This window comes from Aegilops tauschii, chromosome 3 (genome assembly GCF_002575655.3).
Source record: "Aegilops tauschii subsp. strangulata cultivar AL8/78 chromosome 3, Aet v6.0, whole genome shotgun sequence".
NCBI lineage: Eukaryota > Viridiplantae > Streptophyta > Magnoliopsida > Poales > Poaceae > Aegilops > Aegilops tauschii.
In genome coordinates this window covers 536,623,320-536,647,768 of record NC_053037.3, presented here as the reverse complement: position 1 = coordinate 536,647,768, position 24,449 = coordinate 536,623,320, and the positions used below count along the sequence as shown (strand labels likewise).

Genomic DNA, 24,449 nt, shown 5'->3' with positions numbered 1-24,449 from the left:
GTCACGTCCTCCTAACCCATGACGGCTTCTGAAGTTCAAGGCGCAGGTAGCTTGTCGCGCCAGGCAAGCGGCCCGGACCAAGGCCGGATCCAATCTTCCGCTCTGGTCGCCCCCTTGCCCTTTGACTCCGACGTGGACCAACTAGTCCATGTTGTCCTGCCTCCTGCGTCGGTCGTTGACCACTGCCACAAGAACGTGAAGGCATTGCGACATGGCATCGAGGCGTCCAAATGGGTTATGGCTGAGCAAGTGACGCCCACCGTCAGAGCCCGTGCCGCCCAAGCCGACGAAGAGGTGACAAGCAACGAGAAAAAAAAAAATCAAACTCTAGTGTGACATGGATTGGTTTCCGACTCGATCTCAGGGACAGTCGGTCGTTTCAGAATTTCAAACTCGATCGCCATGTCTTGTTCTCCGCCGCCCCCGCTCGCGCTCTCGATCCTCCTCTCCCGCCTCCGCGCCTGCGGCTCCGCCCCGCACGCGCTGCAGTGCCACGCCCTCCTCCTCACCTCCGGCCACCTCGCCGCCTCCCCGCTCCGCCTCTCCAACCTCCTCCTCCTCGCGCTCGCGTCCGCCTGCGCGGCGGCCCACGCCGACGCCGTCTTCGCCCGCCTCCCGGGGGCCGCCTCCGCACACGCCTTCCCCTGGAACACCCTCATCCGCCTCCACGCCCCCTCGAGCCCCCGCAGGGCCCTCGCCTACTTCGCGCGCATGCGCCGTGGCGCGGTGGACCCCGACGCCTACACCTTCCCCCCCGTGCTCAAGGCGTGCGGCTGCGGGGTCGGGCTGCTGGTGCACGCCGAGGCTGTGAGGAGGGGTCTGGATCGCGACCTGTTCACGCGGAACGCGCTGATCAGCTTCTACTGCAGGACCGGCGACTGTCGCTCTGGGCGGAAGGTGTTCGATGACGGCGCGCGGGACCTCGTTTCGTGGAACTCCATGGTGGCGGGGTACGTCGGGTGCGGCGAGGTGGAGCTGGCGCAGGAGCTGTTCGACGAAATGCCGCATAGGGACGCCTTCTCCTGGGCCGCCATGATTGATGCCTACGGGAAGCGGTCTGGAGGTGTGGACCGTGCGCGCGAGCTGTTTGATCAAATGCCTGAGAGGGATCTGGTGTGCTGGAACTCGATGATCGATGGGTATGCTAGGCAGGGGAGGATGGACGAGGCGAGGGTGCTATTCGATGAGATGCCTGAGAGGAATGTGATCTCGTGGAGTATTGTTGTTGACGGGTATGTCAGGTGTGGCGAGCCTTCGGAGGCTTTGGAACTTTTCCGAAGGATGCTGAGGTGCGGTATCAGACCTGATAGGGTCGCTGCAGTTGGGGCTGTCACGGCCTGCGCACAGCTGGGAGCTCTGGAGCAAGGCAGGTGGCTGCACTCTTACTTGGAGAAGAAGAAGATTTTGTTCGATGTTGTGGTGAAGACAGCTCTGATAGATATGTACATGAAATGTGGGCGCTTGGATCTCGCCATGTTGATCTTTGAAAGCATGCCTGACAAGACCGTGGTTACTTGGAATGTGATGATTGTTGGACTTGGAACTCATAGCTGCGGACTTGATGCTGTCAAGCTTTTCCGCCAAATGGAGTCTGAAGGAGCACCAATGGATGATCTTAGTGTGCTTGCCGTGCTGACTGCATGCACACATGCTGGGTTGATCTCAGAGGGTTTACAGATATTTCATAGAATGAAGAAGGATTTTGGGATAGATCCCAAGGTTGAACATTATGGTGCATTGGTTGATCTCCTTGGGCGTGCTGGACATTTGGATCAGGCTAGGCATACCATAGAGACAATGCCCATGGAACCAACTCCAGAATTATGGGGATCTCTGCTTGCTGCCTGCCGAAGTCATAGGTGCGTCGAACTGGCTGAGCTGTCGGTTGAACGCCTAGCAAGTCTTGGAGCTGATGACTCTGGAGTCTATGTTCTTCTGTCCAATATCTACGCTGATGAAGGAATGTGGGATGGTGTCTCGAGGATTAGGAGATTGATGAGTGCTGAAGGGATGAAAAAGGACATTGGAAGGAGTGTGATTGAGGCGGATGGACAAATACACGAGTTTGTGAATGGAGGCAGTTCACATCCTGATAAGGATGAAATTTACATGATGCTGTGGAATTTATCTAACATGGTAGCATCTGCTTGATTGCTCTGTTGCACCGAAATTGTGTTGAATCTCTTGGTGTGATGCCTGTTAGTTGATTGAACATTCTTGGCATGAAATGCTACAATGCTGGATGGAGCTCTTGAAAACTCAGTGTCCCGGGGTTTCTTTCTGAAGCTGCTTGTCATGACAAACATTTGCAAATGTGAGTCTCCAGATAAAACAAAACATAATTGCCACTATTGCCCTTTTTAGTGTCCAAATCCAAGTTAGTCCTTCTGAACATTTCCACACTTCATTGGTTTCAGGAAAACAAAGTGTTTGGTTGGAGCTGTGGCTTATTTCCCAGAGGACTTTGGAGATATCAACATGATCGAAAATTGCACCTGGTAGTTAATTACGCTGTTGGAAGAGCTACCTCCCAAGTTCTATTGATATAGCAGCCAAATGGGTGCTTAGTTACTTGCACACTGGTCCATGCCTTTCTTTGTATTCATTTTACTGGACTTAGTTGCAGACTGACTAAAAGGTTCCGAAACGCAGAGATCTTGAGATCCATGGGGTGGTGGTCCATTTTGCTTTCATTGACTTACTTGGACGGAGGTAATTAATTTCAACCTTCATAGTTCACTATATAAAACATATTTGTTGAATAGACAAACTCTATTTGAGCTTGATGTCTTTACCCCTTCTTTTAGCCAGTTTGAATGAGTAAGAAACAGTTTGGGGCTACCAGTTGATGATCATGAAATTTTAATAACGATTTCAGGCTTAACCACAAGTTTGATCTTAATAAAAAGACTTCGAACCTCTGTTGAGTTGGTCTTTAACATCCTCAGAATGAAGAAAAGTGAAACTCAGGTTGAAGGCTGGCGTCATCAAGATAGTATGTAGCAAGTCCAATTGTCAATGTCGCTAGCTATTTCTGTCTACTTTCTACACTATTATTTTATGTTTGAATGAAAATAGATGGAAATTAATCATGTGAAATATAGTAGGAATGACATCTAAGCATAGAAGTGCAAAGAACAACCATGTTCTCCTTACGTGAATTCTTTGGCTTCATGTCAAATTCATTGTTTTCCACATTACAAAGCTGTTCTTAATATCCAGTTTCCTGACCAGAGATTCTCTTGGATGCCCATAGGCAAATTTCATAACCTTAGTGATGTCAAAATTGGCTGGCCATTTTTTTGAATGCTGCCGATCTAGAAGCATGCTTAAGCATAAATTAGAATATAAATATATAATAACATTACCTATGATGAGCACTATAGAGACACGAAAGAGCTGCAACCATCAGGCCTTGATTCGAAGGAGCTGCAACCCATGTGTCATCCTATGTTGGGTCGAAGGCATGCATCTCGTGTTATACAAAACAAAACAGCTCGAGATGGATCCTACTGCTTACTTCCATGTGAATATTTTTGCAGGACCACTTCATAGGAGACCTCTTCTTGTTTTCTTAAGAAAAATGTTGACCTGCTTCTACCGCTAGAGAGTAGCACTAGGGCCACTGCGCGGCAGCTTTTTATTCCTCTCACCATATGAACCCTCTTCTGTAATGTCACTCTCAGGATACAACTGGATTGATTTTCTTTTTTCTCATTGTCTTTTTAGGAGATCTACACATGCTAGTCCTGAAGCCATTTGAAGCTACAGTAGGAGCAAATGGTAAAGCTGCTACCCTCAGCTCTTCACGTGTAATTGGTCCATGGTCAGCATAGTGCGATTACTTGCTTTGAGCATTTTCCTACATGCTGCTTTTTCTTGGTTTGGAAATTATTAAGTTCAAATGTAATTGCCGATGTAATGTGTGGACCAGCATTTACATTAGCCGCCTCTGTCTTTAGGCATTATTCTCACTGAATTCCTTTGGTGAATAAGGAACTGTTTTTCAAACAGGCAGTATTAAGGCTTTAATCACAATACCTGTCAATTCTGAAGACTTCCAATAGTTCTGCTGTATGTTAACTTTCTAAAATTCATGTCTTGACCTCTTTCTATTGGGTGAAACACTATAGATTTTTGTGAGCTCTACTTGTCTACTGGTCAAATAGACTTACTAAAGTAAAACATAAAAACGAGACCAACAGGGACTAGACCGTGTGGCAATTTATTAAGAGGAAACAACCAGGTATAAACCTGCGGAGCCTGGGGCTTGAACGTGGGTGGCGGGCTACTAAAGTAAACATGGTTCTGCAGGTAACTATGTCACCCTGTTAGTGATCCACACCAGCCCTGTAGGTAACTGGGTCATCACACAGATGCAGAACCTGAATATAGGATGAACAGTGCTTTGTTTAGAACCGTAGCAATCTATTTGAGCAGGAAAAATAAGGTTTAAAGAGAGCAATACTTGCCAACGGACAGTAGTGCCTGAACCTGCACCTGCCAGTGTCGTTCAAATATACATGAGTTACTCCAGAGTGTCCCGTTGTATATAAGCATCCTTACCCCTCCAGTAAAAGAGCTATTGGTAATAAATATTTCCTATTGAGACAAATCTTCAACTGTTCTTTTGTTGAATGCATACAAGGCACCCTGCAGCCTCTCTGCTTGCAAAATAAATGCTCTGTTTGGTACTGGATTGTTTATTACCTATGCTACAGCTTTTTGCGTAAAAATGTGGTACATACATGAAACTAGACCTGGTTGGTTAAATTCAACAGCTGAAGCCTGCTCTGCTGAGGAAATGCAGTCTGCACAGAAGTCACCATCTTCTTTCTTCTCTGATTTGTCAATATGAATCTACTGCTCCCTTGTACAGCACCGGTGGTTGTTGCAGTATACGTTGTTACATGGAAAGAGGGATGGCACAAAACCCACGAGAGCTGAAGATGCTCGGGGTAGAGAAGATACTGTCAACTTCTGGTGGAACATACGAACGTTTACAGCATTTATACACTGCACAGTTGGAGACCAACAGTGCAGAAGATCCAGCCTGAAGTTCTAAGCCTATTCAAGCAGAAGACCACATCGAGGTCTGCTTATAGATTTGATTTCTAGTTGCAATATACTCCCTCCGTCTCAAAGTAAGTGTCGCTGATTTAGTACAAAGCTGTACTAACTTTGTACTAAACCAGCGACACTTATTTTGGGACGGAGGGAGTATTAACAAAGAAACTGGTTATCTGCACAGCCAAGCTGGTCTTCCGATATCAAAATTTCAGACCATTCACTCTCAAAATTACTAGTTCACAAGCTGAACTAGACATCTTACAGTACAAAATGCCCCTCCAGTCTGCTACTAGTTAACCTCTAGTAAAAAAGAAAAAGGAAAAAAGAAGAAGCCTTTTTAACAGAGAAAGAGAATAGAAGGAAAAGAAGAGGAGACTGAAGGAAAACTACTACTCTCTACTAGACATATCATATCATAGAAGCTCCTACTAACCATCAATGATCACCTGTGGCAGACACACTTGTAATGATAGGCACTATTCATGGGGTCATTTGCATCCACCGGAACTTGCTCAGCGGTACACTTGGATCGACACCCCCTGCATTCGTTGTACGTGCATATGGGAGCAATTGAACCAATCAGCATTCTCCTTGCATACTTGGGCGGTTTCTCCTTGTTTAGACCCTGCTGTGAAGCATGTGAACGTCATGTTAGTTATTGTTGCTTTCAGATGGCTATGTCATGGGCCCCATTTTCCAAATTAACTTGCATATCCTGCACGGCTGCACCCATGCTGTTTTGCTCTTGGTCTTAGAATTTCTCGTACTAACTGTAGGAGTAAGGAGGCAAGTTGGCTACTGTATCCTCTTCCTATGAGTCCGCTTACCAAAAACTCCATGGACAGGTATATAGTATTTCAAGCAAGTTGAAGTTTACAGAATCTCTATTCAAGCATAATTTATCATGTGCTGAAAACATTAGAAAATATAGTACCTATAAGAATGGCACTTAGTACTAACTAGATGGCATATGTACCTTGATGTTCTCTTGCAGGTCTATATGTTCTTCAGGTAATCCCTGGTGAGCATATTGTTCTCCATAGTCTGCACCTGTACAGCATATGGAAGTGAAACTAGTGAATACACAGTGAACATATGCACACTAAAGAAAGAAAAAGAAAACAAGCCATTCTCATGCAAGAACAAACAAAGAACACTCAGTATTTGTAGTGAAGAGGTGAAACCTGAGATGCTGCCATGGTGGCCTTGGTTGCAGAGAGCATGGCCGATGAGCAAGCAAGAGAGGAGGAAGAAGAGGAGCAGGGAGCTCGAGGTTGTTGTGGGGATACCACTGGCCATAACCCCCCTGCCCCAAAATGAGAAGATGGATAGGGAACGGGAGGATGGTAGTATGCTTGGAATTAGAGAAACAGCTTAAGGGAGCAAATGCTAGAGGCTATATAGATGGCAGACGGGTGCAATACTGCAAGAGCTCTTGTGCGTATGTGTGTGTTGCCTTGTGGCTCCGCTGTTGTCTAGCATATGTATGCATATCCCTGTGCCATACCATGCAGACGATGGTCTAGACTGTAGAGAGGGGCGCAGTGGGGACTGAGGTGACCACCAACAGGTGGCTCTGCCTCTCTTTCATATGCACGCACACACGGGATAACAGAGGCCTCTGAAACTTAGCAACGGGGGACCGTCCTTGCATTGTTTTTGCACCGCATCACCTTTGTCCCTTCTTACCGCACATGTGCCTTCTCTGCACCCATCTTATTTTCTGTATCTCAGTTTTGAATTTAAGGAGTCCAATAATATGCTTCATTAGCCGCTTTGCTCACCTCTTTTTGTTCCTTCTGCTCTACAGGGCCAGAGGTTATGGAGGGAAAGGGAAGATGGGTCAATTATTTGCGCCAATCATATGCAACATCGAAACGGCGGACACATTGCGCAAAATCTATGTGGGAATAGTAGTAAACCTAATAATCAGCGAAAGAACATGCTTCAAGGAAAACCCTGAGGGAGAAGTGGAAACTTATGTTCAGTCAAAGGACATGCTTCAAGGAACTAGCTAGCTAGGATGCTTGGGGTAGTGATGACGGTGAAAGCCAGGGGGAAGCACAGATTTATGGCGTATCATCTCTGAACATGCAGAGGTGTGTGTCTGTATGCCACAGGACTGAGAGGAGGGTGTGGGAACTGGAAAAGCAGCTCGGGTGAAGATGCTTGGATTCTGCATTTCGGAGAGAGCAGCGTGGCGGGGGTGCTTGGATTTCTGCGTTTCTCCCAGCCTAGCTCTTGTTTTCTTCTCTCGCTCTCCATGAGCACGACGGCATGGGCTTGCCACTGGATTCTGGGACAAGCATCCAGAGCCGTACCAGGCGCAGTCTGGCGGCTTCTTGCAGCTGCAGAGAGCAATTCTCGGAAGCTCGGGATCTGCGGCGCGTTGGTCATATTGCTTATGTGCATCTTCCTCAAGGAAGATGCACTGACTGGCCGTGGACATGGGCAGTGCTCAGCGGTGGTTGCTTTCAGTACCAGAGCGGCTACCACCACCGGGAGAGGCCAATGCTGGCAGTCACGAGACGCCAACTGGGTCAAGATTTTGGTCCAATCTGAAAAATAGGCAAGTGGGTACTGTTTGTCCAAGTCAGGACATTTTGGCCACTAAGAATCCAGCGTGTAAATTGTTCTTTGCTTCCAACAACTTACTGGACTAATTTACACTGGCTAAGCATATTTGCAGGGGGGGTCTGCATTCCACCCTGTCGTGCTGAGGGGGACTCGTTGTTTTCAGCCCCACGGATCACAAGGATATGGCGTACTACATTCCCGACTAAAAGACATTCACAAAATCCATATTTTGCCATCACAAGGTACATCCACCCACCAAGGTGTCGAGATACCAGAATTCAAACCCATGTGTACTCGGTAGAGTGTTACACTTTTTAGGCACCTATAACTCAACTGCCCCACAAATAGGCGCATACACAATTTGCTAACAGTATGTGCTATACATTGATACGGCTTTGCTATTCTTCAAGAGTAGTTATTTCTGAGTCGATCCGTTATGATCACTCTGACATGGGGCAGAAATGATACTATTGGATTTGGATCTGAACAAGTGGCAAGCTTTATCATGGGGTTGCAAAGGTTTGTGATCTTCTTGTCACCGGTGTATCATAAGGTGATTGATACAGCATCATATGCGCGGGTTGGGATCCTCTGCAGTTACCACAGTGCAGCGCTGCAGATGACACGTGGGGTCGGCTCCACACGACTTTGACTATAACTGCAGTGTTGTCACAACAGAGGATCTGCACCCCAATGCGCACACACACAACTTGAAGAAATAGCTTTTGCTAATTCCTACTTTCCTAAAGTTTTCATTTTGAAGTCTCGATCAACTCAAATTGCAAGATTTCACTCTTAGAAGGCGTGCCAATTTTTTTTTAGCTTGTAGATAATATATGGAAGGATTTGAAGAAAGGCCAACTGCAGTGACTTGGGCTAAATGAAGCAACTGGCCAGCAACTGAGAGCCGATGAGAAGGAAGATGGACAAGGGAAATTTATATTTGACGCTTAAGGCGCCATATAGTTAGCTATCGGTCGAGGGCGCCCATAGTCCCGGCTATAGGTTTTAGGTAGGCCGGCCCACGAAAGCTTCTCACATGTCATGGTTTTGACGAAATCACTAATTGAGGAGTACTCCTTGCAAAGATCACTCTTACCTTTTCAGGTTATGACAAGTGGCGCACTACACGTGCGTCACTTGTCGCAACTTGGGAGTTTTCCTTTTTATTGTAGATCCGTTTATTCAAAACGTATTATCTCTTAAACCGTGCGTCCAAATCTCGAACCATTTTCATCGTTGGATCCTCGCGTCGAGATCTTCAAAACTAGATCCCATGTTGATAGGTTTTTCTTTATTTTTACGAAAAAAAACCGGACGATAAAACCGAACAAAAACCGAACCGAGAGCACGGGTTTTTCCTTTTCCGAAAAAGGCACGGCTGTGTCTCTCATGAAATCACAACCGTGCCTCTCGTGGAAGGAAAAAAAACAGAAAATGTGTTTTTTTTTTTCATTTCCGAGTGCCTCTCACGAAAGCACAACCATGCCTCACGGAAGCAAAACCGTGCCTCTTGCGGAAGAAAAAAACAGAAAACACATTTTTTATCCGTTTCCGAGTGGCACGGTCGTGCCTCTCGCGAAAGCAAAACCGTGCGTCCGTGCCTCTGGAGGAACAAAAATACAGAAAACGTGTTTTTTTTCGTTTTCGAGAAGCATGGTCGTGCCTCTCGCGAAAGCAAAACCGTATCTCTCGCGGGAGAAAAAAAATAGAAAACATGTTTTTTTTCGTTTCCGAGAGGCATGGTTGTGCCTCACTCAAAAGCAAACCATGCCTCTCGCGGAAGCAAAACCGTGCCTCTCGTGGAAGAAAAAAAAGTGTTTTTTCGCGCAAATATTTTGGGGTCTAAAAGCTAAGGAAGACTGATGGAAAACCGAAACATCAAAAAAAGGGGGAAACCCGTTTAAAAAGCCGAAAACGCATGCGATAAATAAAAAAACAAAACCTGGAGGGAGCGCCCAGAGCACGACACATGGCAGGCGGCTGAGAGCGCGGCAAGTGGCGCCGATCGTTGTTAGGCTCCCGAAGGAGGAGCGCTCGTCAACTAGTTGCTCTCCGGTTTTGGGAAACTTCCATTCTGATTTTCCCTTTTTTTTCCTTTTCTGCGTTTTATTGACATTTTCTTTAGTTTTTTACCTTTTCAAATTTGTGAGTAAAGTTCTATTTTTTGTGAAAATTTTCAAAATTCATCATTTTTTAGATTTGTGTGTTTTTTTCAAATTCATGAACATTTTTAAAACCTTGATCATTTTAAAAATTTGCAAATAGTTTTTCAAATTAGTGGAATTTGTTTCAAATCCACAAACATTTTTAAAATTCAGGATTTCTTTACATTGACAAACATTTTTAAATATCATGTTTTTTCAAATATATAAGAAAACGGTATCTGCTTTTTTGAACCAGTGAGCCAGAAAAAAAATGACCAAGCAAGCTTAGGCCAAATCCAACGCACGACCCCGAACGGACGTCCGTTTAGCCTGGATTTTGTCGGTTTGGGTAAGGCAATGGGGTCAAGTCCGGGCCTTTCCTGAGATGCGGTGACCGTGCGCCCAACGCGCGGACGCATCCTTTCGCCCCATCCTGTCCGCCACGTTCAAAATGCCCATATATTCATATTTCAATGTTTAAAACTAGTTTGCACGTTCAAATATTAATTGTCTCTAATAAAATAGTTTTACAACCAAATCGAAATTGTCTTGAATGAACATAAAGAACCAATACATCTAGTGATTGCCAATGTGATTCCACATGTGCTCAACCAAGTCATTTTGAAGATCCAAATGAGTGTGCCAATCACGCATTTCATGATGGAATTGGGCAAACTGTTCAAACGTGGCCGGTTCTTGGTGCAGGGGCTTAACATTTTCACCTTGAAAATCAAATCCTTGGTCGAAGATGTTGTTATCACGCTTGTCCTCGACGATCATGTTGTGTATGATCACACAAGCAGTCATCACCTCCCAAAGCTTCCCTTCATCCCATGTCAGTGCAGGGTTTCGAACGATACCCACCAAAAGCACGCTCCACATCCTTTCTAGCACTCTCTTGCATTTGGGCAAATCTCTGTCTCTTCTCACCTTGGGGGTTCGAGATTGTCTTCACAAAAATTGACCACTGAGAATATATACCGTCAGCTAGGTAGTATCCCTTGTTGTACTGGTGGCCATTGATCTCAAAGTTGACAGGTGGGGAGTGGCCTTCTGCAAGCCTTGCGAAGACTGGAGAATGCTGCAGCACGTTGATATTATTGTGAGAACCTGCCATGCCGAAGAAAGAATGCCATACCAAAAATCTTGCGAAGCCACCGCTTCAAATATGACAGTGCACGCTTTAACATGCCCCTTGTACTGGCCCTGACAAGCAAATGGACAGTTCTTCCACTCCCAGTGCATACAATCTATGCTGCCAAGCATGCCTAGAAAGCCTCTATCGGCGTTGATCCCCAACAGCCTTTCTGTATCAGCGGCATTTGGCTACCTCAAGTACTCAGGGCCAAACACCGCCACCACGACCTTACAGAAGTTGTACAGTGACAGCAGACATGTGGACTCACTCATGCGCACGTACTCATCCACTAGATCGCCTGGAATTCCATAAGCAAGCATGCGGATGGCCACAGTGCATTTCTGGTAAGAGAAGAATCCAAGCTTGCCAAGGGCATCCGTTTTGCACTCGAAGTATGGTTCATGAGCAACCACTCCCTCTCGGATACGATTGAACACATGCCTTGCCATACGAAAACAGCGACGGAATTTATCTGGTTTGAAGAGCGGGGTATTCGCAAAGTAATCAGCATAGAGTAGGGCGTGGCCTCTCTCTCTGTTGCGGTTCAGGTTAGGAGCACGGCCAGGGACTGACCCCCTGTACCGAGGCAGCTGCCGTTCAATATGGTCGTGAACGACCAGTGCAGCCACCACAAGATCTTCGTCATCCGAAGACGAATCGTCCGATGAATAAATGAAGTGGTTGAAGAAAAATTCATCTCCACTGTCCATACCTTTATGGGCAAAGTGTCAAACACCTTGCGGTCGTGGTGGCAAAGAGGCCGCGATGATCACCTTGATGCAGCGGGGGCAGTTGGCGGCCGGCTACAGGCCGCTCTGGAGCACCCGACGGAAGCTACCGTGGTCCATAGCCGTTGCCGGTGGTCGTATCCCCTCTAGCACCGCTACGACATCGATGGCCAAAACTCCTCCAAACGACGACCAAAACTCCTACGAAAGCGTGGGCGTGGTGGCGGCTATGTCGAGACGTGGTTTGGTATGGACGGTCGGGGGGGGGGGGGGGGGGGTGAGCAGCAAGGAGGCGGCCGGAGAATAGTGGCGGTGCCGGCGGCAGGGTGGGGCGGGGGAGAGCGGGTGGAGGCGTTAGAGGTGAATGGAGTGCTAGTGTCCCCGACAGGCGGGCCACGGGGAGACAAGGGCGTGCGTCTAGCCCGTCCGCGCGATGTCCGTTTCACCCCAAACGCGGCGCAACTTTGGGCCGGGAATGGATCGAAAACGGACAAAAATCGGACATTTGTCCGTTTGGGGCCGCGCGTTGAGCCGCGCTATTCGTTCGTTCTGCCTCAAACAGACTAGGACGAAATGGGGTCACGTGCTGGAGTTGGCCTTAGCCAGAGATGGACTACTATTTGGGCCGCGGCCCACGAGCATCCGCACTAGCACTTTGACGGCAATTCAGCGCCTAAAGCGTCAAATAATAAGGCTATACAGTTGAGCCCTCATGGGTAAGGCCTTTACGGATCTGATGGGCTATATATAGGGACCAACTAGTCCGGGGAGCAGCTATTTATAACTTTGCCTAAAAAAAGCTATTTATAACTTTCCCTAAAAAAAAGCTAATTATAACTAATTGCCTAAAGAGAAAAGCTAATTATAAATAATGTGTCTAAAAAATATTTATAACTTAATTAAGGAGTACTCGTTGCGAGAGCCCTCTGAGTTTTATATTTTATTTTTGTGTACGCGTTTTCAGGTTTTAGATGATTTTTTGGGGTTTTTTTTGGCTTTTCACTTTTTGCCCGGGTTTCCTTAGGTTTTGGACAAAAGAAATTCAAAATATATCCTTCTACAAGAGGCACATATTGTCTTTTCATGGAGGCACAGATTTGCTCCTACGAGAGGCACGGATGTCTATCCGAAAAAGAAAACAAAACACATTCTTTTGCTTGCGCGAGAGGCACAACTCTGCCTCTCGAAAAAGGAAAACAATGTTTATTTTTTGCGAGAGGCATAAATTTACTTCTCGTGAAGGCACAGATTTGTTTTCGCTAGATGCATAGCATGCCTATGGGAAAGGAAAAAACATGTTTTTTCGTACTACCGTGAGAGGCACATATTTGCCTCTTGTGGAGACACGGAATTGCTTTACGAGAGTCATAGTTGTGCCTCTTCGAAAAAGTAAAAAGAAAGCGAAAAAAGTGCTTCTAGCTCGGTTTTCTTTCTTTGTTTGTTTTTTGAAAAAAAAAGTTTGTCGAAACCTATTAACATGGGATCTAGTTTCAAAGATCTCGATGCGAGGAATCCAAAGATGAAAACGGTTTGAAATTTAGACCCGCGGCTTAAGAGATAAAACATTTTGAATAAAGGAATCTACAAAAAAAGGTAAAACTGCTAGATTGCTACAAGTGGGCACCTCTTGCAAGGTGAAATCACTAGTTAAAGAATACTTTCCATCTCTACCTTTCTTTTTTTTAGAGTACGTCAAAGGTGTACCATATTTTTATAGAAGGAGGAGAGAACATTTACAGGAAACTTGCAAGAGATGCGAACATTCACTTCAAGTTGAACAACTCAACACCAACACCTAAAACCTGAGCCTACTCACTCACATAAAGATTAAGGACACCAACACCCAACCCTGCCTCTTTCCTGATTTCGTCCATGATGTGCTTATGTAGTTGAGCCACCGTTTTGATTTGCTTCGTTCAATTGAACACTCTTGCATTCCTATGTTTCTGAAGCGACCAGGCAACCGCAGCCAGAAATGTGCCAATGCCTCTTTTGTCCGCACCATGAAAGGCAGTCCTAGCTTGAAGAGACCAAGCAAGGAAGGTATCATCCAGCTCCGGGCAGTGTACATTGAGGTTAAGATCCGTCAAGCATCGATGGCAAATTTTCCTAGCTTGCCCACATTGAATGTGAATGTGCTCCACATTATCTCCCTCATGTAGACAAGTGTAGCACGCAGAGGGACTATCTTGCAGTCCATGCCGAGCACGGTGGCCAAAAGTCCAAATCCGGTGTTGCACCACCAACCAAGTGTGGATTTTGCATTTCAGCGGCGCCCAACTCCGCCAAATGCAAGCAGCAAAAGGAACATGTTGTAGGCCTTGGCATAGCCTGTTATAAACTGGTCTGGTGGTGTAAGAGCCTGACGTGTCGCACGGCCAAAGATATCTTCCACGGCCGGGTCTCGATAGAGTGTGACGATCGCCTATTATAGATGCAGGAGTTGAATGTACGATGTGAATGATAGTTCTCCCTGCACGTCAAGAGCCCACCTAGTGCCAAGCAGGGCTTGTTGGATGATACGCTTGTTCCTAGTACTCTGATCCACACATCCGACCACCAAGGGGGCGATGTCGGAAGCGGCAAAGCCATGGATCCACCTGTCCCGCCAGAATAGAATCGTCGTGCCATCCCTGATAGTGATCCTGACAAGGCTATTGAAACCTCTCTTGCCTCCTTGTCGACCACGGGGATACCTTGCCACGGTCTCTCCGGATCCGATCTCGTCAATCATTCCCATCTCACATGCAATTCTAGGGTTGTTAGCTGCAGATTTTTTACTCCCAAACCTCCAAAACAAACCCCGCCTCCATTTGGTGTTCGAGGCTGTTGGGGAACGTAGTAATTTCAAAAAAATTCCTACAAACACGCAAGATCATGGTGATGCATAGCAACGAGAGGGGAGAGTGTTTTCCACGTACCCTCGTAGACCGAAAGCGGAAGCGTTGACACAACGCGGTTGATGTAGTCGTACGTCTTCACGATCCGACAGATCAAGTACCGAACGTACGACACCTCCGAGTTCAGCACACGTTCAGCTCGATGACGTCCCTCGAACTCCGATCCAGCCGAGTGTTGAGGGAGAGTTTCGTCAGCACGACGGCGTGGTGACGATGATGATGTTCTACCGACGCAGGGCTTCGCCTGAGCACCGCTACGATATTATCGAGGTGTAATATGGTGGAGGGGGGCACCGCACACGGCTAAGAGATCAAATAGGTCAATTGTTGTGTCTATGGGGTGCCCCCTGCCCCCGTATATAAAGGAGCAAGGGGGAGGCCGGCCGGCCCTTTGTTGGCGCGCCAGGAGGAGGAGTCCTCCTCCTAGTAGGAGTAGGACTCCCCTCTTTCCTACTCCTACTAGGAGGGGGAAAGGAAGGGGGAGAGGGAGAAGGAAAGGGGGGCGCCGCCCCCCCTCTCCTAGTCCAATTCGGACAAGAGGGGGAGAGGGCGCGCGGCCCCTCCTGGCTGCCCCTCTCTCTCTCCACTAAGGCCCATAAGGCCCATTACCTCTCCCGGGGGGGTTCCGGTAACCCTCCGGCACTCCGGTTTTCTCCGAAATCACCCGGAACATTTCCGGTGTCCGAATATAGTCGTCCAATATATCAATCTTTATGTCTCGACCATTTCGAGACTCCTCGTCATGTCCGTGATCACATCCGGGACTCCGAACAACCTTCGGTACATCAAAACATATAAACTCATAATATAACTGTCATCGTAACGTTAAGCGTGCGGACCCTACGGGTTCGAGAACTATATAGACATGACCGAGACACGTCTCCGGTCAATAACCAATAGCGGAACCTGGATGCTCATATTGGCTCCCACATATTCTACGAAGATCTTTATCGGTCAGACCGCATAACAACATACGTTGTTCCCTTTGTCATCGGTATGTTACTTGCCCGAGATTCGATCGTCGGTATCTCAATACCTAGTTCAATCTCGTTACCGGCAAGTCTCTTTACTCGTTCCGTAATACATCATCTTGCAACAAACTCTTTAGTTGCAATGCTTGCAAGGCTTAAGTGATGTGCATTACCGAGAGGGCCCAGAGATACCTCTCCGACAATCGGAGTGACAAATCCTAATCTCGAAATACGCCAACCCAACAAGTACCTTCGGAGACACCTGTAGAGCACCTTTATAATCACCCAGTTATGTTGTGACGTTTGGTAGCACACAAAGTGTTCCTCCGGTAAATGGGAGTTGCATAATCTCATAGTCATAGGAACATGTATAAGTCATGAAGAAAGCAATAGCAACATACTAAACGATCAAGTGCTAAGCTAACGGAATGGGTCAAGTCAATCACATCATTCTCCTAATAATGTGATCCCGTTAATCAAATGACAACCCATGTCTATGGCTAGGAAACATAACCATCTTTGATCAAGGAGCTAGTCAAGTAGAGGCATACTAGTGACACTCTGTTTGTCTATGTATTCACACAGGTATTATGTTTCCGGTTAATACAATTCTAGCATGAATAATAAACATTTATCATGAAATAAATAATAACTTTATTATTGCCACTAGGGCATATTTCCTTCAGTCTCCCACTTGCACTAGAGTCAATAATCTAGATTACACAGTAATGATTCTTACACCCATGGAGCCTTGGTGCTGATCATGTTTTGCTCGTGGAAGAGGCTTAGTCAACGGGTCTGCAACATTCAGATCCGTATGTATCTTGCAAATTTCTATGTCTCCCACCTGGACTAAATCCCGGATGGAATTGAAGCGTCTTTTGATGTGCTTGGTTCTCTTGTGAAATCTGGATTCCTTTGCTAAGGCAATTGCACCAGTATTGTCACAAAAGATTTTCATTGGACCCGATGCACTAGGTATGACACCTAGATCGGATATGAACTCCTTCATTTGCTGCTTCCGAAGCAGCTATGTACTCCGCTTCACACATAGATCCTGCCACGACGCTTTGTTTAGAACTGCACCAACTGACAGCTCCACCGTTCAATGTAAACACGTATTCGGTTTGCGATTTAGAATCGTCCGGATCAGTGTCAAAGCTTGCATCGACGTAACCAGTTACGATGAGCTCTTTGTCACCTCCATAAACGAGAAACATATCCTTAGTCCTTTTCAGGTATTTTAGGATGTTCTTGACCGCTGTCCAGTGATCCACTCCTGGATTACTTTGGTACCTTCCCGCTAGACTTATAGCAAGGCATACATCAGGTCTGGTACACAGCATTGCATACATGATAGAGCCTATGGCTGAAGCATAGGGAACATCTTTCATATTCTCTCTATCTTCTGCAGTGGTCGGGCATTGAGTCTTACTCAATTTCACACCTTGTAACACAGGCAAGAACCCTTTCTTTGCTTGATCCATTTTGAACTTTTTCAAAACTTTGTCAAGGTATGTGCTTTGTGAAAGTCCAATTAAGCGTCTTGATCTATCTCTATAAATCTTGATGCCCAATATATACGCAGCTTCACCGAGGTCTTTCATTGAAAAACTCTTATTCAAGTATCCCTTTATGCTATCCAGAAATTCTATATCATTTCCAATCAGCTTCACCGAGGTCTTTCATTGATGCCCAATATATACGCAGCTTCACCTAGATTACACAGTAATGATTCTTACACCCATGGAGTCTTGGTGCTGATCATGTTTTGCTCGTGGAAGAGGCTTAGTCAACGGGTCTGCAACATTCAGATCCGTATGTATCTTGCAAATTTCTATGTCTCCCACCTGGACTAAATCCCGGATGGAATTGAAGCGTCTTTTGATGTGCTTGGTTCTCTTGTGAAATCTGGATTCCTTTGCTAAGGCAATTGCACCAGTATTGTCACAAAAGATTTTCATTGGACCCGATGCACTAGGTATGACACCTAGATCGGATATGAACTCCTTCATCCAGACTCCTTCATTTGCTGCTTCCGAAGCAGCTATGTACTCCGCTTCACACGTAGATCCTGCCACGACACTTTGTTTAGAACTGCACCAACTGACAGCTCCACCATTCAATGTAAACACGTATCCGGTTTGCGATTTAGAATCGTCCGGATCAATGTCAAAGCTTGCATCAACGTAACCATTTACGATGAGCTCTTTGTCACCTCCATAAACGAGAAACATATCCTTAGTCCTTTTCAGGTATTTCAGGATGTTCTTGACCGCTGTCCAGTGATCCACTCCTGGATTACTTTGGTACCTCCCTGCTAAACTTATAGCAAGGCACACATCAGGTCTGGTACACAGCATTGCATACATGATAGAGCCTATGGCTGAAGCATAGGGAACATCTTTCATCTTCTCTCTATCTTCTGCAGTGGTCGGGCATTGAGTCTTACTCAATCTCACACCTTGTAATACAGGCAAGAACCCTTTCTTTGCTTGATCCATTTTGAACTTCTTCAAAACTTTGTCAAGGTATGTGCTTTGTGAAAGTCCAATTAAGCGTCTTGATCTATCTCTATAGATCTTGATGCCCAATATATATGCAGCTTCACCGAGGTCTTTCATTGAAAAACTCTTATTCAAGTATCCCTTTATGCTATCCAGAAATTCTATATCATTTCCAATTAGTAATATGTCATCCACATATAATATCAGAAATGCTACAGAGCTCCCACTCACTTTCTTGTAAATACAGGCTTCTCCAAAAGTCTGTATAAAACCAAATGCTTTGATCACACTATCAAAGCGTTTATTCCAACTCCGAGAGGCTTGCACCAGTCCATAAATGGATCGCTGGAGCTTGCACACTTTGTTAGCTTCCTTTGGATCGACAAAACCTTCCGGTTGCATCATATACAACTCTTCTTCCAGAAATCCATTCAGGAATGCAGTTTTGACATCCATTTGCCAAATTTCATAATCATAAAATGCGGCAATTGCTAACATGATTCGGACAGACTTAAGCATCGCTACGGGTGGAGAAGGTCTCATCGTAGTCAATCCCTTGAACTTGTCGAAAACCTTTCGCAACAAGTCGAGCTTTATAGACAGTAACATTACCGTCAGCGTCAGTCTTCTTCTTGAAGATCCATTTATTTTCAATGGCTTGCCGATCATCGGGCAAGTCAACCAAAGTCCATACTTTGTTCTCATACATGGATCCCATCTCGGATTTCATGGCCTCAAGCCATTTTGCGGAATCTGGGCTCACCATCGCTTCTTCATAGTTCGTAGGTTCGTCATGGTCTAGTAACATAACCTCCAGAACAGGATTACCGTACCACCCTGGTGCGGATCTTACTCTGGTTGATCTACGAGGTTCAGTAATAACTTGATCTGAAGTTTCATGATCATCATCATTAACTTCCTCAAATTGGCGTAGGTGTCACAGAAACTGGTTTCTGTGATGAACTACTTTCCAATAAGGGAGCAGGTACAGTTACCTCATCAAGTTCTACTTTCCTCCCACTCACTTCTTTCGAGAGAAACTCCTTCTCCAGAAAATTTCTGAATTTAGCAACAAAAGTTTTTCCTTCGGAGCTGTGATAGAAGGTGTACCCAATAGTCTCCTTTGGGTATCCTATGAAGACACATTTCTCCGATTTGGGTTCGAGCTTATCAGGTTGAAGTTTTTTCACATAAGCATCGCAGCCCCAAACTTTAAGAAATGACAACTTTGGTTTCTTGCTAAACCACAGTTCATAAGGCATCCTCTCAACGGATTTTGATGGTGCCCTATTTAACGTGAATGCAGCCGTCTCTAAAGCATAACCCCAAAACGATAGCGGTAAATCAGTAAGAGACATCATAGATCGCACCATATCTAGTAAAGTACGATTACGACGTTCGGACACACCATTACGTTGTGGTGTTCCGGGTGGCGTGAGTTGCGAAACTATTCCGCATTGTTTCAAATGTAGACCAAACTCGTAACTCAAATATTCTCCTCCACGATCTGATCGTAGAAACTTTATTTTCTTATTACGATGATTTTCAAATTCACTCTGAAATTCTTTGAACCTTTCAAATGTTTCAGACTTTTGTTTCATTAAGTAGATATACCCATATCTGCTCAAATCATCTGTAAAGGTGAGAAAATAACGATATCCGCCACGAGCCTCAATATTCATCGGACCACATACATCCGTATGTATGATTTCCAACAAATCTGTTGCTCTCTCCATAGTTCCGGAGAACGGTGTTTTAGTCATCTTGCCCATGAGGCACGGTTCGCAAGTACCAAGTGATTCATAATCAGGTGGTTCCAAAAATCCATCAGTATGGAGTTTCTTCATGCGCTTTACACCGATATGACCTAAACGGCAGTGCCACAAATAAGTTGCACTATCATTATCAACTCTGCATCTTTTGGCTTCAATATTATGAATATGTGTATCACTACTATCGAGATTCAACAAAAATAGACCACTCTTCAAGGGTGCATGACCATAAAAGATATTACTCATATAAATAGAACAACCATTATTCTCTGATTTAAATGAATAACCGTCTCGCATCAAACAAGATCCAGATATAATGTTCATGCTTAATGCTGGCACCAAATAACAATTATTTAGGTCTAAAACTAATCCCGAAGGTAGATGTAGAGGTAGCGTGCCGACCGCGATCACATCGACTTTGGAACCATTTCCGACGCGCATCGTCACCTCGTCCTTAGCCAATCTTCGCTTAATCCGTAGCCCCTGTTTCGAGTTGCAAATATTAGCAACAGAACCAGTATCAAATACCCAGGTGCTACTGCGAGCATTAGTAAGGTACACATCAATAACATGTATATCACATATACCTTTGTTCACCTTGCCATCCTTCTTATCCGCCAAATACTTGGGGCAGTTCCGCTTCCAGTGACCAGTCTGCTTGCAGTAGAAGCACTCAGTCTCAGGCTTAGGTCCAGACTTGGGTTTCTTCTCCTGAGCAGCAACTTGTTTGTTGTTCTTCTTGAAGTTCCCCTTCTTCTTCCCTTTACCCTTTTTCTGAAACTAGTGGTCTTATTGACCATCAACACTTGACGCTCCTTTTTGATTTCTACCTCCGCAGCCTTTAGTATTGCGAAGAGCTCGGGAATCGTCTTATCCATCCCTTGCATATTATAGTTCATCACGAAGCTCTTGTAGCTTGGTGGCAGTGATTGAAGAATTCTGTCAATGACGCTATCATCCGGAAGATTAACTCCCAGTTGAATCAAGTGATTATTATACCCAGCCATTTTGAGTATATGCTCACTGACAGAACTATTCTCTTCCATCTTGCAGCTGTAGAACTTATTGGAGACTTCATATCTCTCAATCCGGGCATTTGCTTGAAATATTAACTTCAACTCCTGGAACATCTCATATGCTCCATGACGCTCAAAACGTCGTTGAAGACCCGGTTCTAAGCCGTAAAGCATGGCACACTGAACTATCGAGTAGCCATCAGCTTTGCTCTGCCAGACGTTCATAACATCTGGTGTTGCTCCTACAGCAGGCCTGGCACCCAGCGGTGCTTCCAGGACGTAATTCTTCTGTGCAGCAATGAGGATAATCCTCAAGTTACGGACCCAGTCTGTGTAATTGCTACCATCATCTTTCAACTTTGCTTTCTCAAGGAACGCATTAAAATTCAACGGAACAACAACACGGGCCATCTATCTACAATTAACATAGACAAGCAAAATACTATCAGGTACTAAGTTCATGATAAATTCAAGTTCAATTAATCATATTACTTCAGAACTCCCACTTAGATAGACATCCCTCTAATCCTCTAAGTGATCACGTGATCCATATCAACTAAACCATGTCCGATCATCACGTGAGATGGAGTAGTTTCAACGGTGAACATCACTATGTTGATCATATCTACTATATGATTCACGCTCGACCTTTCGGTCTCCGTGTTCCGAGGCCATATCTGTTATATGCTAGTCTCGTCAAGTTTAACCTGAGTATTTCGCGTGTGCAACTGTTTTGCACCCGTTGTATTTGAACGTAGAGCCTATCACACCCGATCATCACGTGGTGTCTCAGCACGAAGAACTTTCGCAACGGTGCATACTCAGGGAGAACACTTATACTTTGATAATTTAGTGAAGGATCATCTTATAATGCTACCGTCAATCAAAGCAAGATAAGATGCATAAAAGATAAACATCACATGCAATCAATATAAGTGATATGATATGGCCATCATCATCTTGTGCTTGTGATCTCCATCTCCGAAGCACCGTCATGATCACCATCGTCATCGGCGTGACACCTTGATCTCCATCGAAGCATCGTTGTCGTCTCGCCAACTATTGCTTCTACGACTATCGCTACCGCTTAGTGATAAAGTAAAACAATTACATGGCGGTTGCATTGCATACAATAAAGCGACAACCATATGGCTCCTGCCAGTTGCCGATAACTCGGTTACAAAACATGATCATCTCATACAATAAAATTCAGTATCATGTCTTGACCATATCACATCACAACATGCCCTGCAAAAACAAGTTAGACGTCCTCTACTTTGTTGTTGCAAGTTTTACGTGGCTGCTACGGGCTTAGCAAGAACCGTTCTTACCTACGCATCAAAACCACAACGATAGTTTGTCAAGTTGGTGCTGTTTTAACCTTCGCAAGGACCGGGCGTAGCCACACTCGGTTCAACTAAAGTGAGAGAAACAAACACCCGCCGGTCACCTTTAAGCAACGAGTGCTCACAACGGTGAAACCAGTCTCGCGTAAGCGTACGCGTAATGTCGGTCCGGGCCGCTTCATCTCACAATACCGTCGAACCAAAGTATGACATGCTGGTAAGCAGTATGACTTATATCGCCCACAACTCACTTGTGTTCTACTCGTGCATAACATCAACGCATAAAACAAGGCTCGGATGCCACTGTTGGGGAACGTAGTAATTTCAAAAAAGTTCCTACGAACACGCAAGATCATGGTGATGCATAGCAACGAGAGGGGAGAGTGTTGTCCACGTACCCTCGTAGACCGAAAGCGGAAGCGTTGACACAACGCGGTTGATGTAGTCGTACGTCTTCACGATCCGACCGATCAAGTACCGAACGTACGGCACCTCCGAGTTCAGCACACGTTCAGCTCGATGACGTCCCTCGAACTCCGATCCAGCCGAGTGTTGAGGGAGAATTTCGTCAGCACGACGGCGTGGTGACGATGATGATGTTCTACCGACGCAAGGCTTCGCCTAAGCACCGCTACGATATTATCGAGGTGTAATATGGTGGAGGGGGCACCGCACACGGCTAAGAGATCAAATATAGATCAATTGTTGTGTCTATGGGGTGCCCCCCTGCCCCCGTATATAAAGGAGCAAGGGGGAGGCCGGCCGGCCCTTTGTTGGCGCGCCAGGAGGAGGAGTCCTCCTCCTAGTAGGAGTAGGACTCCCCTCTTTCCTACTCCTACTAGGAGGGGGAAAGGAAGGGGGAGAGGGAGAAGGAAAGGGGGGTGCCGCCCCCCCTCTCCTAGTCCAATTCGGACCAGAGGGGGAGGGGCGCGCGGCCCCTCCTGGCTGCCCCTCTCTCTCTCCACTAAGGCCCATAAGGCCCATTACTTCTCCCGGGGGGGTTCCGGTAACCCTCCGGCACTCCGGTTTTCTCCGAAATCACCCGGAACATTTCCGGTGTCCGAATATAGTCGTCCAATATATCAATCTTTATGTCTCGACCATTTAGAGACTTCTCGTCATGTCCGTGATCACATCCGAAACTCCGAACAACCTTCGGTACATCAAAACATATAAACTAATAATATAACTGTCATCGTAACATTAAGCGTGCGGACCCTACGGGTTCGAGAAATATGTAGACATGACCGAGACACGTCTCCGGTCAATAACCAATAGCGGAACCTGGATGCTCATATTGGCTCTCACATATTCTACGAAGATCTTTATCGGTCAGACCGCATAACAACATACGTTGTTCCCTTTGTCATCGGTATGTTACTTGCCCGAGATTCGATCGTCGGTATCTCAATACCTAGTTCAATCTCGTTACCGACAAGTCTCTTTACTCGTTCCGTAATACATCATCTTGCAACAAACTCTTTAGTTGCAATGCTTGCAAGGCTTAAGTGATGTGCATTACCGAGAGGGCCCAGAGATACCTCTCCGACAATCGGAGTGACAAATCCTAATCTCGAAATACGCCAACCCAACAAGTACCTTCGGAGACACCTGTATAGCACCTTTATAATCACCCAGTTACGTTGTGACGTTTGGTAGCACACAAAGTGCTCCTCCGGTAAACGGGAGTTGCATAATCTCATAGTCATAGGAACATGTATAAGTCATGAAGAAAGCAATAGCAACATACTAAATGATCAAGTGCTAAGCTAACGTAATGGGTCAAGTCAATCACATCATTCTCCTAATAATGTGATCCCGTTAATCAAATGACAACTCATGTCTATGGCTAGGAAACATAACCATCTTTGATCAAGGAGCTAGTCAAGTAGAGGCATACTAGTGACACTCTGTTTGTCTATGTATTCACACAGGTATTATGTTTCCGGTTAATACAATTCTAGCATGAATAATAAACATTTATCATGAAATAAGGAAATAAATAATAACTTTATTATTGCCTCTAGGGCATATTTCCTTCAGAGGCTACCAAGCATTGCCCGTCGTTCGCCTTCTCTTTGGCTGTCCAGAAGGAGGATGTCATCCATTGGTTCAGATCTTTGTAGGCCCACAATGGCGCATTCATTGGTGAATTGGCCTCGCGGACATGACAGATTTGACAAGAATTAGTCGCCCATGCCTCGTAATCAAACCTCGTTGCCATGTCGGGACTATTTTCTTCGCCCGATCAAGCATCTATTGCCACTCGTTTCTCGT

General features: G+C 45.6%; 2 protein-coding genes across 10 annotated transcripts; one reads left to right on the top strand and one right to left on the bottom strand.

The window, feature by feature from the left end:
* The first annotated feature begins 327 nt into the window (after nucleotides 1–327).
* LOC109778359 (pentatricopeptide repeat-containing protein At1g31430) lies at nucleotides 328–8,169 on the top strand. 8 transcript variants are annotated; one of them, XM_073511012.1, is made up of 7 exons: nucleotides 328–2,314; nucleotides 2,418–2,498; nucleotides 2,653–2,712; nucleotides 2,879–2,995; nucleotides 3,730–3,783; nucleotides 5,847–5,915; nucleotides 6,881–8,169. In XM_073511012.1, exon 1 carries the CDS (start codon nucleotides 403–405, stop codon nucleotides 2,149–2,151), a length of 1,749 nt encoding a protein of 582 aa, XP_073367113.1. In that variant the 5' UTR covers nucleotides 328–402; the 3' UTR covers nucleotides 2,152–2,314; nucleotides 2,418–2,498; nucleotides 2,653–2,712; nucleotides 2,879–2,995; nucleotides 3,730–3,783; nucleotides 5,847–5,915; nucleotides 6,881–8,169. The 8 variants fall into 8 exon arrangements, with proteins under 8 accessions (XP_073367113.1, XP_040260563.1, XP_073367112.1 ...); XM_073511011.1 differs by lacking the exon at nucleotides 2,879–2,995 and having other exon boundaries at nucleotides 329–2,314; nucleotides 2,418–2,712; nucleotides 6,881–7,639; nucleotides 7,760–8,169; XM_073511010.1 differs by having other exon boundaries at nucleotides 329–2,314; nucleotides 2,418–2,712.
* On the bottom strand, nucleotides 5,271–6,582 carry LOC109778360 (uncharacterized). Of its 2 annotated transcripts, none has more exons than XM_020336915.4 (3): nucleotides 6,255–6,582; nucleotides 6,047–6,120; nucleotides 5,271–5,695 (listed from the first exon to the last, which is right to left on the bottom strand). In XM_020336915.4, exons 1-3 carry the CDS (start codon nucleotides 6,367–6,369, stop codon nucleotides 5,513–5,515), a joined length of 372 nt encoding a protein of 123 aa, XP_020192504.1. In that variant the 5' UTR covers nucleotides 6,370–6,582; the 3' UTR covers nucleotides 5,271–5,512. The 2 variants fall into 2 exon arrangements, with proteins under 2 accessions (XP_020192504.1, XP_020192503.1); XM_020336914.4 differs by having other exon boundaries at nucleotides 5,271–5,698; nucleotides 6,255–6,555.
* Nucleotides 8,170–24,449: the final 16,280 nt, after the last annotated feature.

Bases quoted from the DNA above. Each gene is read 5' to 3' on its own strand.
- LOC109778359 (XM_073511012.1), top strand. From the start codon at position 403: ATGTCTTGTTCTCCGCCGCCCCCGCTCGCGCTCTCGATCCTCCTCTCC.
- LOC109778360 (XM_020336914.4), bottom strand. From the start codon at position 6,369: ATGGCCAGTGGTATCCCCACAACAACCTCGAGCTCCCTGCTCCTCTTC. The intron at 6,121-6,254 runs GTTTCACCTCTT...TATGCTGTACAG, and splicing joins CCACCATGGCAGCATCTCAG to GTGCAGACTATGGAGAACAA. The intron at 5,699-6,046 runs GTACATATGCCA...CATGCTTCACAG, and splicing joins ACCTGCAAGAGAACATCAAG to CAGGGTCTAAACAAGGAGAA.